Source organism: Bos grunniens, chromosome 27 (genome assembly GCF_055505025.1).
Source record: "Bos grunniens cultivar Pamir isolate PY7600 chromosome 27, Bosgru_T2T1.0, whole genome shotgun sequence".
NCBI classification, from domain to species: Eukaryota; Metazoa; Chordata; class Mammalia; order Artiodactyla; family Bovidae; genus Bos; species Bos grunniens.
Genome location: NC_141191.1, coordinates 17,273,815 through 17,289,307, shown reverse-complemented (window position 1 = coordinate 17,289,307; position 15,493 = coordinate 17,273,815). Strand labels below are relative to the sequence as shown.

Sequence of the window (15,493 nt, the reverse complement as noted above, 5' to 3'; positions counted from 1 at the left end):
TTGGATCTGCCTCTCTTGGACTCTACATGGTCTCTGGTGACCAGCTTCCTGAACACACTGGGTAGCTTCCTGTGGGGCTTCACTATCCATTATCTCAGCAGATCCCCCAAGAATCTGCCTGGCTCCGTTCCCTGTCCCCTTCAGGTCCCTAGTTCAGGGCTCAGCAAAGACATCTCTGGTCACCCTCTTTGTACCTGCAACCTCCACCCTAAAACACCAGTCTTCTCCCGCGCGGCTTTATACCTTCTCTATAGCAGGACTGCCATACCACCTATTTGGTTTACTTATCCTCCAAGTATGTCCTCATAAAAGTAGCATTTTGTTTGTTTATACACAGCTGGGCCACCAGCACCCACAACAGTGCCCAGCAACACCGTCAGGACTCAGGGAACACGCTGAGCGGATGCATGATCTGTGTCAGGTGTTACCGAGGGTTCAATATAACAGAGCTAATGTTCTGCTGAGTCCTCGATATGCATCAGGTACTCTGCTCTCTCTCGAGCCCTGGCTGTGAAAGAGGGAACCAGGGTGAGACTCCTCACCTCCCGCTCTTCACCTTACTCCAACATGGCATCTAGCCCTCCCTGCCACCAATTAGCTGTGGCCAGGACCACGAGCGGACAAGTCCTGTGGACGGCTGTCAGTAGAGTCTGGAATCAGATTAGAATTTGGTCTCTGCCACTATGAGCTCTGTGGTCTCAGGGAAAATTTTTTAAAAATTTAACTTAAAAATATTTACAATGGTTTGCTTCCTTAAGCTGACATTATGTAATTTAAAGCAAATGCAAAAAATTCACACAAAGTTAATTTTTAAAAATGACTAAGCATCGAGCACCTCCTTGTGGAGAAGGGACTAGCTTTGCACACGTAACCTGCAGGCAGGGAGGGGCAGGGGTTGAGGGCAAGCTTTTTTCTTTTAAATGGGTGAGAAATGAGCTGGTTTTAATGCTGGTGGAAGGAAGCAGTTAAGAAGGAAACAGGCTACAAGTTGGGAGGGTGGTACCCAGTAGACAGTGAGGAAGGAGGCTGGCTTTGGGGGAGGCCACTGGAGAAGGAAATGGCAACCCACTCCAGTGTTCTTGCCTGGAGAGTCCCAGGGATGGGGGAGCCTGGTGGCTGCCGTCTATGGGGTCACACACAGTCGGACACGACTGAAGTGACTTAGCAGCAGCACCCCACCCTGTGGCGACAGGGAAGCACAGGGATGGATGCGGACACCAGCCAGTCTGGACCTGGTGTTGGGAGCTGCAGCAGCTCCCCTCCTAGGGCTCTGCTGTCTGGAAGCAGAGAGTGAGGTTATCCGCTCAGAGAAGTGTTAGCTGCTCAGTCGTGCCTGATTCTCTGTGATGTCATGGACTGTAGCCCACCAGGCTCCTCTGTCCATGGAATTTTTTAGGCAAGAACACTGGAGTGGGTAGCCATTTTCTTCTCCAGGGGATCTTTAGACCCAGGAATCGAACCTGCGTCTCAAGCTAGGCCAGCAGATTCTTTACCACGGGGCCACCAGGGAAGCCCTCACACACCGAGGGAGACCTCCAGTTCCCCAGGGTGGTCGTCACCACCCTCAGGTCACAGAGTCAGTCTGTGCAGATGCTGACAACCATGTCTGGACAGGCTGCACACGTCCGGCAGGAAAAGCTCAGGCAAGGACCACAAGGCACGGGATCTATCAGAGCAGCCTTTTCCGACACGCATCACCAATGGTCACGCGCAGACTTCGGGTCAGCAGTCAGCCCTGTTCAAGGGGGTCTGTCGTGTCACAGGTGTTTTCAAACATGTAACTGAGGAGAAGGGGACGAAAGAGGATGAGATGGTTGGATGGCATCACTGACTCAATGGACACGAGTTTGGTGATGGACAGGGAGGCCTGGTGTGCTGCAGTCCACGGGGTCGCAAAGAGTCAGACACGACTGAGCGACTGAACTGAACTGAACCGAGGAGGCATTTTCATCTGACGGCAATGATGGGTTCTCAGTGCGTCCTGTGCTTGGCTGACAGGGAGGGCCTGCTCGAAGAACTGAACTCAGCGTCTCAAGAGGAAAGTAGGAAGATAAACGTTTGATGTATGGCAGAAACCAACACAATATTGTAAAGCAATTATCCTCCAATTAAAAATTTTAAATAAAGTAACTGTTAGTCTGTCTCCAAATTAGCATACTGCAAACTGAAATTATTTGTGGGTGTACCTGAAGAAATACTTGCTTGGAATTGTGACTTTTTCAGAAAACTTTTCATTCGTTTTTTTCTGCTTCCAAAACTCACGTTATTTCCATTACACTTAGATTCTAAGGAGCTTAAACTCCCACAGTTGCATTCCACGCTTCTGCACTGATTACATTTATTTTAAAAAGATTTAAAGCATATATCCTTACACTAGTTTGCATTGGTTACATTTATTTTAAACATGCTACACATATATTCTTACATTTTAAATTCTGTGCATAATCTTTAAACTACTTTAAAATGCGAGGACAAAGAGTTGCCTTTTATAAAATAAACCTAGACTGCAATTTTAACTTTGGGTTAAAACAGGCTAATTGAGAGAGACAGAGAGGAAGAAACTGATATACACTTAACAACAAACACATTCTTCTCCTGAGAAGGCTTAAAAGTCTTTCTAAAAGGACAAAAACAGGCAAATTCCAAAGGGAAGGGAGAAAGAGAATAAACCTTCCCCTAAAACCCAGCTGCAGAGCTGAGGAAACATCCCAGAGTCCCGCTGGAGTGTCCCCTGCTCGCGTGAATGCCTTCTGTTTGTTGAGGGCCAAAGTCATTGTCTGATCACAAAGCTTGTTGCTAACAAATGCAACGGCAGTTTGTTGCTTAGACAATTCTGTTTATTTTTTTGCCTCGGAAAACTAATGCCACGTTCAGGGCTTAATGCCTAACAGGGCACTGCTGCAGTGCGTGCAACTATTGTGCAAAAATCCTAGGAAATCCAGCGAGAGAGATGAATATGCTTCTTTGTGACCTGAGGACCCGTCCAGCCAAGAAATCCTCTCATCAAGAGAAGTGTGGGCCAGGGGGTGGACGACACACTGCCCATTCGTGCCAGCCTCCTGCAGCCGCGTCTGCTGAGCCCTAGGTAACGCCGTGTGCTGTTAAGCCGGGTGAATCACACAGTGTTTATCCAGGTTAAGGAAGAAGGCCGAGACCACAAGCGGTGGCAGGTGACGCAGTGGGTGGCAGCGGCTCTTTACACGGGTGCCAAGAACACGTGAGTGCCCTAATCGTCTAAAACAATTCATTATCAGTGTTCGCTGGCTTCCCTCCTAGCGAGTCCAGATTCTGCTGAGGTAAGAGCAAAAGGGAAGGGGGTCGTTTGCTGGAAGAGAGATCTGCGTCAGACCTCGGAGGAACCCCCTGCGGGCACTGCAGGGGGCCGGTGAACTGCGTCACAGAGCCCTTTGGGCCGCAAGCCTTCCACCCATGATACAGGTCCTCCTTTGAGTAAAGTGCTTTGCTGCAAAACAGAAACACCAGGGACAACCGCTGGGCGCTCCCTCCAACGTGGCAAAGGGCAGAGAAGTGACTTACAGTGCAAACCGAGGGCCCTGAAGCGGCACGAGCGTGGCTGGGTGAAAACGGCACCCCCGCGTCTGCCAAGCACTAAGAAGCACCCACAGCAGAGTGTTTATTTTCTCATGTCAGACTGCAAGGCGCAGCCTAACTGCCACAGCCTCGGCGGGCTGCCTGAGGAATCCCATGGAGGACACACGGTCTCGGAATCAGTGACCTTCCGGGTGGCTAAACCTTCCCTGTGGGGCTGTCCCGTGTGTGGCGGAATGTCTCATAGCATCCCTGGCCTTTACCACTAGATGCCAGAGGCACCCCTTCCCCCTGGGTAGCAACCAGAAATGTCTGCAGACCTCGTTAAATGCCCCCTGTCCCTTGGAAGGCAAAACTGTACCCCCCACCACACTCAGAGTACTACAGAGATGCAGCTCCTAAGGGGGTGCAGGAGGCAAGCCTGTGATTGCCCACCCCCACGGGGCTCCCCAGCATGTGGTTCCGCCCCCCATGATGCACAGGTCTCCTCAGGCCCCCCAGACAGTGGAGGGAAGGGATTATCGGGGCTCCTCGCTGGCAGAGGTCAGGCCTCAGTCCACAGTGACAGGCTGACAAGTCTGAAATCTCTCCTATACACTGAAACAAATGTTTCAGTAAAAGGTCCTGAGATGGGGGTTCAAGAAACGGGTGTGTATTTATTTAGGGACTAGTGAAGTTTCAGCAGAGAAGGTAATGGCACCCCACTCCAGTACTCTTGCCTGGAAAATCCCATGGACGGAGGAGCCTGGTGGGCTGTAGTCCATGGGGTCGCTGAGGGTCAGACATGACTAAGCGACTTCACTTTCACTTTTCACTTTCATGCATTGGAGAAGGAAATGGCAACCCACTCCAGTGTTCTTGCCTGGAGAATCCCAGGGACGGGGGAGCCTGGTAGGCTGCCATCTATGGGGTCGCACAGAGTCGGACATGACTGAAGTGACTTAGCAGCAGCAGCAGTGAAGTTTCAGCAGGAGAAATGCTGTTTCCTTCTGAATGCAGAGCTGACGGCAGTTCTCGGCAGTTACCGATCACCACAGATTTCCTCAAAGTTATCTGAAGATCACCTCAAAAGTTGCCCAGGAACTAACGCAATATTTACCTTACTTTCCAACTTAGGGTCAGTATGCTTTAAAAAAAAAAAAAAAGAACAAGTGGGATTCTCTTATCACAGCAAACACCTGAAGTTTCAGAGTTGAGTGTGCCGCTCCCCTTCAGTAGGAAGGATACTTAAGGAATGAGCAGAGGCCCCAGCAGGAGCTCCCGGCGGAGCTTCTCCTGTTATAGCAGAGAAGCCGACAGAGGCCTCGAGGGCCAGGCGAGGCCAGGGGCCTGCAGCACACCTTTTATTCGTGTTTCCTTCCTTAAATATATCAAGTGCTGAGACTTCCAGCATTTTCCTCGGTTGAAGGCCCTCCAACACGCTTGCAACAGATTTTTAAAGTAGTAAGATCCCATCAGTTAAATCCACATGCCAGATTACCAGGAGAGGCCTGCTCCCAGATGAGAATGTGACTGAAGCAGAGAGGAGTCAGAAACCGAAGACACAGCTCTGGCGCATGCAGCTTCTGAGTTCAGAGCGTGACCCTCAGAGCACCGAGTGCAGGATACGTGGGTTCATGCCCCAGATCAGCACATGACTGACCACGCACTTGCTGAAAACCTCTGGACCTGAACTTTACTTGAATAAATACAGGTTCTTAGGACATACGATGACTCAAGTTTTTTGTGGGGGGAAGGTGGGAGCTGAGTTGGATATATAAATTATGAGACTAGAGAGCCGCAAGGCAGGAGACCTGGTTTTGACCCCTGGGTTGGGAAGATCCCCTGGAGGAGGGCATGGCAAACCACTCCAGTAATTTGGCCTGGAGAACTCCATGGACTGTGTAGTCCATGCGGTCACAAAGAGTCGGACACGACTGAGCCACTTTCACTTTCACAGGGCTTCCCTGGTGGCTCAGACGGTAAAGAATCCTCCTGCAAGCAGGAAGACCTGGGTTCGATCCCTGGGTTGGGAAGATACCCTGGAGGAGGGCATGGCAACCCACTCCAGTATTCTTGCCTGGGGAATCCCATGGACAGAGGAGCCTGACGGGCTACAGGCCACGGAGTCACAAAAGAACTGGACGTGACTGGCTTAGTCACTAAGCCACCACCACCAGAGGGCGCGTGATGGAAACGGCTGAGCCCTTGGCCACAAGGCAGCGATGGGACGGGCCTGCGCTGGGTGCTGGGGAAGGGACCGCAGGCTCGGGGCACCGCCGCGCTCAGGGTGGGAGGGCCGGGCAGAGAGAAACCCTAGCAAAGGCCCTGCAGCAATGGGCTGCGGTGTAAGTTTAGGTCATTCATAAATTAGAAACTGTGTCAAATTACTGCAATACCACAAAAAGGACTCTGAAAAGTCCTCTAGAGTCTACAGAATAGCTCCTTCCTTTAGGTAGGGACACTTTTAAATCCAAAATCAGATAAGAAATATGATCCAAAAATTATTCCTAAAGGAAATCACTATGGTTTTTATCAACAAGTAACTGTGTATGTGTGTATACATATTCAGTATATTCTGAAGTTCTTCTACAGTTCTGCTTGATATACTCAATTCCAAAACTCTCTACTTATCCTCTAAACAAGGCACACAACGGGCACGGCACCCCCATGCGGGCAGTGTTTATACAGAGCAGTTTCTATTAGACCCAGATCAACATCCTGTCCTTTGTTGCAGTCAGCTAAATAAATATTACTCTTGAATCACTTTATTCTTGCTAACATTTCAGAGCCCAGAACAGCAGTGAGGGAAAGAAAAAGCCTTAAAGGGAGCTGAAATAGAAAATAATAATTTAGGGTAACACACAGGATACAATCAGATGTTCTGGGATTTTTCTTTTAAGTTTCCCACTAAATTGACCTCATACCCCTCTTAACGGGCTGACAGGTTTTGCTCACTGCAGATGTGACAGGAATAGGGAAAAATAAATTACGGATAAAAAGGGCTCCAGGCATTGGGGAGCTATGGTTTCTCAAGCAGCTGTTCTAGTGGTTAAAGCCTAAATGTCCACTCTCTTAATGATATGTCTGAATTTCCAAAGCAGGATTCTGATTCATCCCTGTTGTTACGTGTGCTGACAGGATCCACCCTTCAAAACCACTGACCCAGGGGCCAGGTCTGGGGCGGGGAGTCTCCCACCAAGCAGCCCCGTGGAGACCCCCCACCCCCTCCACTGCCTTGCAGGGTAAGAGACATCAGACTAGACACCAGGACAGTAAATCCCTGTTGCTTAAGGAACTGTATGGTGATAACTCGGCTGGCTTACACACCTAAGAGAAGCCCATATAATTTAAAATAAAGTTGCCAGTCAATTAAAAACTATAAAAAAAAAAAAAAAAGAGGGAGCTGAAATACTGGGCTTATTCGCCTTCAACAGTAAAGAAGTCGTAGCATATGTTCCATTACTACTAGAATGCCGGCACTTGGCCAGTGTCTTAGTTTGGGCAGCTATAACCAAACACCACAGACTGGCCGGCTGTAAACAACACAAACGTGTTTCTCACAGTCTGGAGACTAGGGCGCCAGGGTGGTCCTTGGTGAAGCCCCTCATGGGGGAGGTTGGGGATCTCTCTGCAGCCTCTCTCATAAAACACCAAGCCCATCCATGAGGGCTCCACCCTCCTGACCAAAGCAAACTTCCCAAATTCTGTGACCATCAAGCAGCTGATGGGATTAGTGGGTAAAAGTCACACTTCAGTCAATATGTTTGGCCAGAATGAATGATAAAATAAGGTCAGAGGCAAGGAAATTTTGTGAGCGCACTTAAAACTTCTGAGACCAAGTGCTTCAAAAAATTTATAAATTGTGCAGTATTTATAAATTTGCTCTAAGAACCTGTTTCTCCAAATATTCCTAATTTTTCTTTCTCACAGGACAAAGATCTGGGTTCAGATCAGATCAGATCAGTCGCTCAGTCGTGTCCGACTCTTTGCAACCCCATGAATCGCAGAACGCCAGGCCTCCCTGTCCATCACCAACTCCCGGAGTTCACTCAGACTCACGTCCATTGAGTCAGTGATGCCATCCAGTCATCTCATCCTCTGTCGTCCCCTTCTCTTCCTGCCCCCAATCCCTCCCAGCATCAGAGTCTTTTCCAACGAGTCAACTCTTCGCATGAGGTGGCCAAAGTACTGGAGCTTCAGCTTTAGCATCATTCCTTCCAAAGAAATCCCAGGGCTGGGTTAGATGGTCTCAAATTTTGTTTTTCTTATTTCTATGATTACTTAGTTTCCCTAGAACAGTACCAGCAATTAAACTAGTTAAGACATTGTAAAGAATTCAAAAACCATTTGATACCTTATTTCTTAAAAACATCAAAATTCCAAAAGAAAAAAGCCACCAAAAATCAAATTAAAATTTCTACATTGTTAAAGAGAGTAATTTGGTCTTCTACTATGAACCTGAAACATTCTCAGAGTGCTGTGTGGATTTGCTGGAGTTTATTGAAGCCTTGGAAGCCTTATTTGAACATTCCTGAATATACAAAGAGGTCCTCCCAGCCCTCCTGTGTTATCCTGAGAAAAGTCAATGCAGAGTCAGCTAGTTAATTCCTTAAGGTTTCAGAGGGCACACAATTGGGTAATTTCTCCCCACCTGTTATACAGTATTTTCTCCCTTTAAATCCTCAAAATACTTCCACAATTACATACCAATTCCTAATCAATGAACAATTATAATTGAAAAAGACTTGCCTGAAACAAACATATTTATATGTAGCAACAAAATTATATTTCAGCATATTCATTCTACCTTCATTTAAAAAAGAAAAAGTTCTCATCTCTAGTTTGCATCCCAAGTATTCTTAGGATCTTCCATCTGTTCATTTTTTTTTTTTAACACTTCTTCAGTTTACTATTCACAAAGAGAACATGAAACGAAGGCTAAGGAGAAACAACCCTGGACATGAAATTGCTTAGAGCCGCACACGCAGCCTGGCAGCATCGCTACATGGTCACTTCGAGCACAGCCCGACTGTCCAGCTTTAAGGAAGCAGTGCGGGCAGGTGGGGTGGCGGGAAGAGGTTAACATCCAGACGAGGCGCTTCCCAGATGCTCAGCCCGCCAACACGCTGACCAGATCGCACTCTCTCTAAAACAGAGCTCTCCAAAAACTAACAAAACAATTCTATTTGGGGGGAGCCTTTTAATATGAGGGAAAACTATGAAACTATGTTTAGTATGTAAACAGAACAGCAGCATGATTCTACCCACTGACTACAATATTCTAAAAATTATGAACACAAAGTTTATCTGGGAACACAGAACTACAAAGGTTTTTGTTAGGATGAAACCATACTTACTTTCTCTTTTGCTGATATAGCAATATTTTAACAAGTTTGAAATACTTAAGTGTATACTCCATACATGTCAAAACTCTGACAGGAGAGAGAAGACGGGGAACTAGACCCAGGACCTTCAGGACGTAAAAGCAGAGAAAATGAACTGGTCCTTACCTTTGTGCCTCTTCAGCTGCGGGAAGCTGCTGATTGTTGTTGCCTGGATTATCTCCACTACAATTTGATACCTGAGTATTGAAGAGAGAGAACAATTAAAGATCGAACAGGAAGGTAAGACTATTTTCAGGAAGAATTTCAGACTCTATTTGTAGTGATCAACTGTAACACGGTAAATCCTGCATAAGAATCATGAAAACCATCCAAAGCAGGTGAAGTCAGCAGGCTGGGTGCTGCGCCATGGGCTACTCGTTCCTGAGGCCTGAATGCAAGAGTCCTAAACGTACCCCCACCTCCATTCCCTGTACAGAAGCGTTCCCACCTGCCCCCCGACTGAAGAGGGAAACCCTGAGGTCATGAGCGACTCCTCCCCCTCTTACACCCCTCACCAGCGCCCTCCCTGACGCTGGTAACCAGAACCCTACTGCTTCTACCTCCCAGACCTGCACTGTCCAGGAAGGTGACCATGAGCCACGTGGGCTACTTAAATCACAATTTTATTCCTCGTTGCACCATCCACACTTGAAGTGCTGAGCCACCTCACGGACCTCATAAACCACAGTGGACTGTGCAGATAGAACACTTCCATCTATAACCTTTACTAGAGATAACACTCAGGGAATATTGCATCATTATAGGATATGGTGGTTCATGGGACGTTTTCCCCCAGGACTTGGGATTGTGTCAATGTGAGGAAGCTGTGGGTGACGGACGGCTCCAGGAATATGTATGTGTGACTGAGAACACCTCTGCTTCAGGAAAAAGAAAACCTTACATTTTTAGACCAAATATAATCCTAGAACGATGGCTATTTTGAGCATGTTCATGTCAGGTAGGTTATAAACCCAAGTTCTCAGGGGCTATTCAGTTATTATTAAGTATTTCCCTAATGAAACTCATTGATTCTGAGTGTTTCTCAGCCCTTAATTATACTAAGAATCTGCCTGTAATAAAACTATGTAACATTAACTCTTTATCAGAACACAATCTTAGCAGCATTTTAAGATTTAATGCTACATCTGGCTGGCTTTTTTTTTTTTTTTTAACCCGCCACCTGGCTTGCTGGATTCTCATTCCCCAGCCAGGGGTTGAACTCAGGCCTACAGCAGTGAAAGCCCCGAGTCCTTAACCCCTGGACTGCCAGGGAGCTCCCTTGGCTGGCTTTTAGAGCACAAAATATGTTCTTCTGCTTTTCAGCTAATTCCTGGATGACTCGAATTCATCAGTCATAGCTCTTCATGGGTTCAGATTCACATCTTTTTATTTCTTCCTTTGCGTCATATGAACATCGATGCTACTACCCCACCCCTCAGAGAACGGGCTGTCGGGAGCGCTGGCTGGCGGTTGCCTATGGCAGACTGCTGGTTGCCAACACCCTTCATCTCCTTCTCCCCCACTAACTGGACCACACTGATCAGGGCAAGCGAGGCCCCAGACAAAAATGCTAACCTTATCTCAAGCAGTTAGGGATGGCCATCTGAAATAGTTCTAGCTGACGAGACATGAGCGGAACTGGCCGGGAGGGGGTTCCAGGAAGGCTTCCTACAGGGGCGGGCTCCACGGGAAGGCCCCTTTGTCTTTTGTCCCTGACTTTCCTTAGTTCTCCTGCCTGGGACAAGGATGCAGCGGGATGGAGGCGCAGCACCCCCAAGGATGAAAGCCACGCAGTGATGGGAGAAGACGGGAGAAGCTCAGGTGTCCAGAGACACCACTAAGCCATGACTGCAGCCCCAGCCTGGCCATCTCAGGACTTTCTGGTATTGAGGGTCATAAAGCCCTGACTTGTTCAAGTAACCATGCGTCAATGTGTCTCGTGGCCAAATGCCACCTGACTAGCAGAGAACTTTCTGAAGTTTCCATACATGGAGAAGTTATCTCCAGGCTGAACACACTCAGGTAATGTCCTCCAAAAGGAAGCCTTGCTAGGACATTAATGACCATTACAGTTGTGTGATAGAGCCACCTTCATTCCTTCATTAATGGTAAAACACAAAGATAGTTTTTCATGTGATTTTTCCCGCCAGTTACTGAACAGATGAGGAAACAGCTTATAAGAAGCATACACAAACCTGGAATCATCAAAGTCTAACACTCCCTAACCAAGTCTTTATTTTAACCTTGGACTTAGTAGGTTCTATAAGCAAAGAGCACTGACTTCTTCCAGGCAACTCAAATGCATGTCACCAAACTCCATAGGCTTGTTGTAGCAACTTCTACAAAGAAAAAGCACAAGAATAATCTATGTGGTCAATATGCTTTCATTAAACAAACACTTGTTAATCGTTTCTTAGGTTCTAGACACACAGAAGTGAGTAACACCAGCATGGTGTCTGTTTTCAGAAAGCTCCAGGGATATATCAGATGGAGAAAACAGCCTATAATATCTGTAATTATGAAGACTACATAATAGATATTAATGATTCTAAAATGCAAAATGGCAGGTACATTTACGATTGCTGGTATCTAAATACGTGGGTCTATGAACCAGGGCTACAGTGCAAAACACAGATATAAAGGAAGGAACAACTGTGTTAAAGTGGTAGAATTATAAGTCATCTTAAAACTGTTCCCAAACTACTTCCCTATCTGAGCCAGTCCACACTAGACTTACCTTCCTTCCTGCACAGGAAGCTTTCCTCCCCTCTCCGTTTCCGCACGAGACCCATCATTTCTATCCTTTAGGCTCGAAATACCATCTTTGATATCCGCCCTCCCGTAAATATGAATCTCCAAGTCCTGAATCTTTAAACAAGTTCCTCTCGCCCTCTTCCTCTAGACACCACCCTTCTCACCTGTGGGTCAGCTGCATTCGCTGGACGGCCTGTTTCCTTCATGTCAACCTTTCTATCTCCCACCCAACCCACGCTATGCAGTGCTGTCAAAGCCCCTTCCTCAAGGACCACTCTCAGCGCCTCCTCCTCCAGGGAGGTCCCTGGAGGGGTTGAGCCTCCTCTTCGGAGGAGGACCCCTCTGCTCCAGCCTGTGAGTCCCTCAGCAATCGGCACTGGCCCCCTCGCTCAAGCCCCATAGAAACCTGGAGTGAAGTCAGGATGGCTTCCACACAGCTCTCCTCAAACTGTAGCCACTTGCCAGGCTTTGGCTTATGCTGTTTCCTTCTGAAAACAACCTCCCTTTTTGGCCACCTAATCAGATCTTGCATATATTATTTCTTCCCTCAGGTTATCCTCAATCCCTCTCATTCACATCAACATTTCTCCTCTCTGAAACCCTAAATTACTTCTGCTCTATAATATCACCCATTTATCTACTATTTTCCACAAAGAATGTTGTAAATGAAGAAAACGGTGTGTCCGGGGCTTTGGGGGCCTCGCCCTTCTTTTTAACATGGTAACAAGTCTTGTACTTAAAAAAGTAAACAGTGAGCCTAATGCCATCTGAGGAAGAAGTATGTTCAAACGAATCCATGGAATTCTAAAGTAATATCAGCTAACAGATTCCTTTCATCAGGTACCAGGTTACCTAACTAAATACTTTATTTTACATATCGCATTTAATCCTCACAAGGTACTATAATGAACCCCACACTACAGAGGGAGAAACTGGAGTTCAGGGGTATTAGGAAATCTATACAATATTAACAAATTTTTATGGAATTCAGAAAGATGGTGATGATGACCCTATATGTGAGACAGCAAAAGAGACATAGATGTAAAGAACAGACTTTTGGATGCTGTGGGAGAAGGTGAGGGTGGGATGATTTGAAAGAATAGCACTGAAACATGTATATTACCATATGTGAAATAGATTGCCAGTCCAGGTACAATGCATGAGACAGGCTGCTTAGGGCTGGTGCAATGGGATGACCCAGAGGGATGGGATGGGGAGGGAGGTGGGAAGGGGGTTCAGCATGGGGAACACATGTACACCCACGGCTGATTCATGTCAATGTATGGCAAAAACCACTACAATACTGTAAAGTAATCAGCCTCCAATTAAAATAAATTAATTAATAAAAAATTCTATATAAGGTCTCACTGCTTTTAAGTACAAGTAAAGCCTAAATCAAAAATGTTGGAGCCTAAAACAAAATTGTAGCTTTGTCTATGAAAAAAGATATGCTGTTTTTAATCTCCAACTAGATCAGAAGCCTCTTGAAAATAGGGATTGAGTCTTGAATTCTTTAACAGAGTCTAACTTGGCAGTAAATATTTCAGGGTGCCAGGGACGGAATGTGTGTGTGTCCCCTGCAGAAGTCACAGGTGAAGCCTACACCCCAGTGTCATGGTGTTTGGAGGCAGGACCTCAGAAAGGTCATTAGGTCTTGAGGGTGGTCCACGCCCATATTAAAGAGACCCCAGAGAGCTCTCTCTACCTCGTGAGGACAGAGCGAGAAGACTACTGTTGAACCAGGAAGCAAGACCCTCACCAGACACCCAGTCTGACTACCAACCAGCAGCTTGATCTCAGGCCCACCAAACTCCAGAACCGGGAGAAAGAAATGTTTGTTTTTTGAGCCACCCATTCTACGGTGTATTTGTGATAGCGGTCCAAATCAAAGAGCTAAATTCCTAAGTGTTAACATCTGTAACAGTTAACAGGTGCACATAATATCCTGAACAATCTGTTCTCTGGGTGTTCTCAGTGATTCACACTCCGGAACAAATAAGTCATCAGTGGTACTGACAAAATACATGCCATCTGAGGAAGAGGCATGTTCAAACAAGTCCACAGAATTCTAAAGTAACATCAGCTAACTGACTCCTTTCATCGGGTACCAGGTACCTAATTAAATACTTTACATTACCTCATTTAATCCTCACAAGGTACTGCAATGCACCCCACCCTACAGAAGAAGAAGCTGGAGTTCAGGGGGTTTAAGAAATCTATACAAGGTTTCACTGCTTCTAAGTACAAGAACCAAAATGACAACCTAGGGCTTGATGATGCTAAAGCTTAGCCATTTTCCAGCTTCCCTAAAATCCAACAGGTTAGTGTTTAGCATGTCTAAGGCCCGTCACGGCTTATCAGCACGGCCAAGGCCAGACCATCTTTCCAGCCAAACTGCCTTCCACATCCCTCTCGGATACCATTTTCCGAGCAAACCAGGCCACATGCAATGCTCCAAACACACTCCAGCTCTTTCTTACCAGCCGGGCTCTGCTTCGTTTCTTCTCCCTCCTACACCTCACCTCTCCTCTTCACCTGCTGAAATCCTATTCACTCCAAAACATTCAAGTCTCAGCCAACTCCTCTCTGAAGCTTCCTAGATCCCGCTCACCTACAGCAGGAAATAGGTGCTCCTACCCACTTCTTTAGCTCTTCACACTCTACCTTTGGCCTGATTGTCTTACTTCACATTTAGCGATTTACATCCACAGGGGTCTCCTGTTTTGAACAGCAAACACCCTGATGACCGGGGAAAGAATCGAGGGTCCAGAGTCAATTCAACTTTACAGATATCAGACCCTCCTCACATGGTGCCCAGCACACAGGAGGCATCTGAAGATCCTGACTGAATCTGCAGAACTTACTTTCACTTGACACCAAAAGGCAAAGCAGGAAATGAAGGACTTCTCATTCCAAATGCTCCAAGTCTGATGGCACAGCCTTCCTGGTTGTCTGAGGAGCTATCAGGGATACCTGGTGCTCACTTGGCCCGTCCCCTCCAGAGAACGATACAGCCTTGCTGGTGTCAAGTTCAGTTCAACCACTGGGAGGACTATTATTTGTAGGCTTACTCTTGATCAGAAGAGCAGAGATTGTTAGTATCTCTTCTTCCGAAATGATGGTGTAAACTCAAGTCTTAGGAGGAAGCAGTATAGTAAGAATTCAGCTCTTTCCAATCCTCGCAAGGTCCTACCCAGAGCATCTTGTCTCAAGGATAATGAAAAAGTCACCCAAAGCTTGCTGGTGCCTGCCACTGAGTCGCCACCTCACCTCCCTTCACTTTTTTATACTTAGCTAAATTAATAAAGACTTAGACCAAGATTATTTTTATGAACTCTCCCCAGTGATCTTAATCTCGCCTGAATGCTACACAGTCCTTCAAAACGTGTGCTCGGTCACTCAGTCACACCTGACTCTCTGTGGCCCTGTGGACTGTAGCCCTCCAGGCTCCTCTGTCCATGGGATTTCCCAGGCAAGAATACTGGAGTGGGTTGCCATTTCCTGCTCCAGGGGATCTTCCCAACCCAGGGATTGAACCTGTGTCTCTTGTGTCTCCTGCACTGGCAGGCAGACTCTTTACCACTTGCGCCACCTGGGAAGCACCAGCCTTCAAAATAATTACCTTGGAAATCAACACTTTCTACTATCAAATGTTCAGAACAGCTTTGGGATCCTATCTGACTTGATTTCAAAATTATTTAGAAGCCAAACCAGAAAAGTTAGTCTCTCTACTTCATTAGGCACATCTTTGAAATATGACTTTAGAGCTGTCTTGGGAGTGGAACATCTTAGGAGAGTCAAAGGCTGTGGACAAATTCAGCTGC

The 15,493-nt window shown here is 46.7% G+C and overlaps 1 protein-coding gene across 14 annotated transcripts in view; it reads right to left on the bottom strand.

Moving 5' to 3' along the window:
* Window positions 1–15,493, bottom strand: part of SNX25 (sorting nexin 25) — a 97,706-nt gene that overhangs the window by 30,937 nt on the left and 51,276 nt on the right. For all 14 annotated transcript variants that reach the window (XM_086380024.1, XM_086380031.1, XM_086380017.1 and 11 more), the window contains exon 6: window positions 9,042–9,112. In XM_086380024.1, coding sequence (XP_086236150.1) covers window positions 9,042–9,112 — 71 coding nt within the window. The remainder of the gene's footprint in view (window positions 1–9,041; window positions 9,113–15,493) is intronic.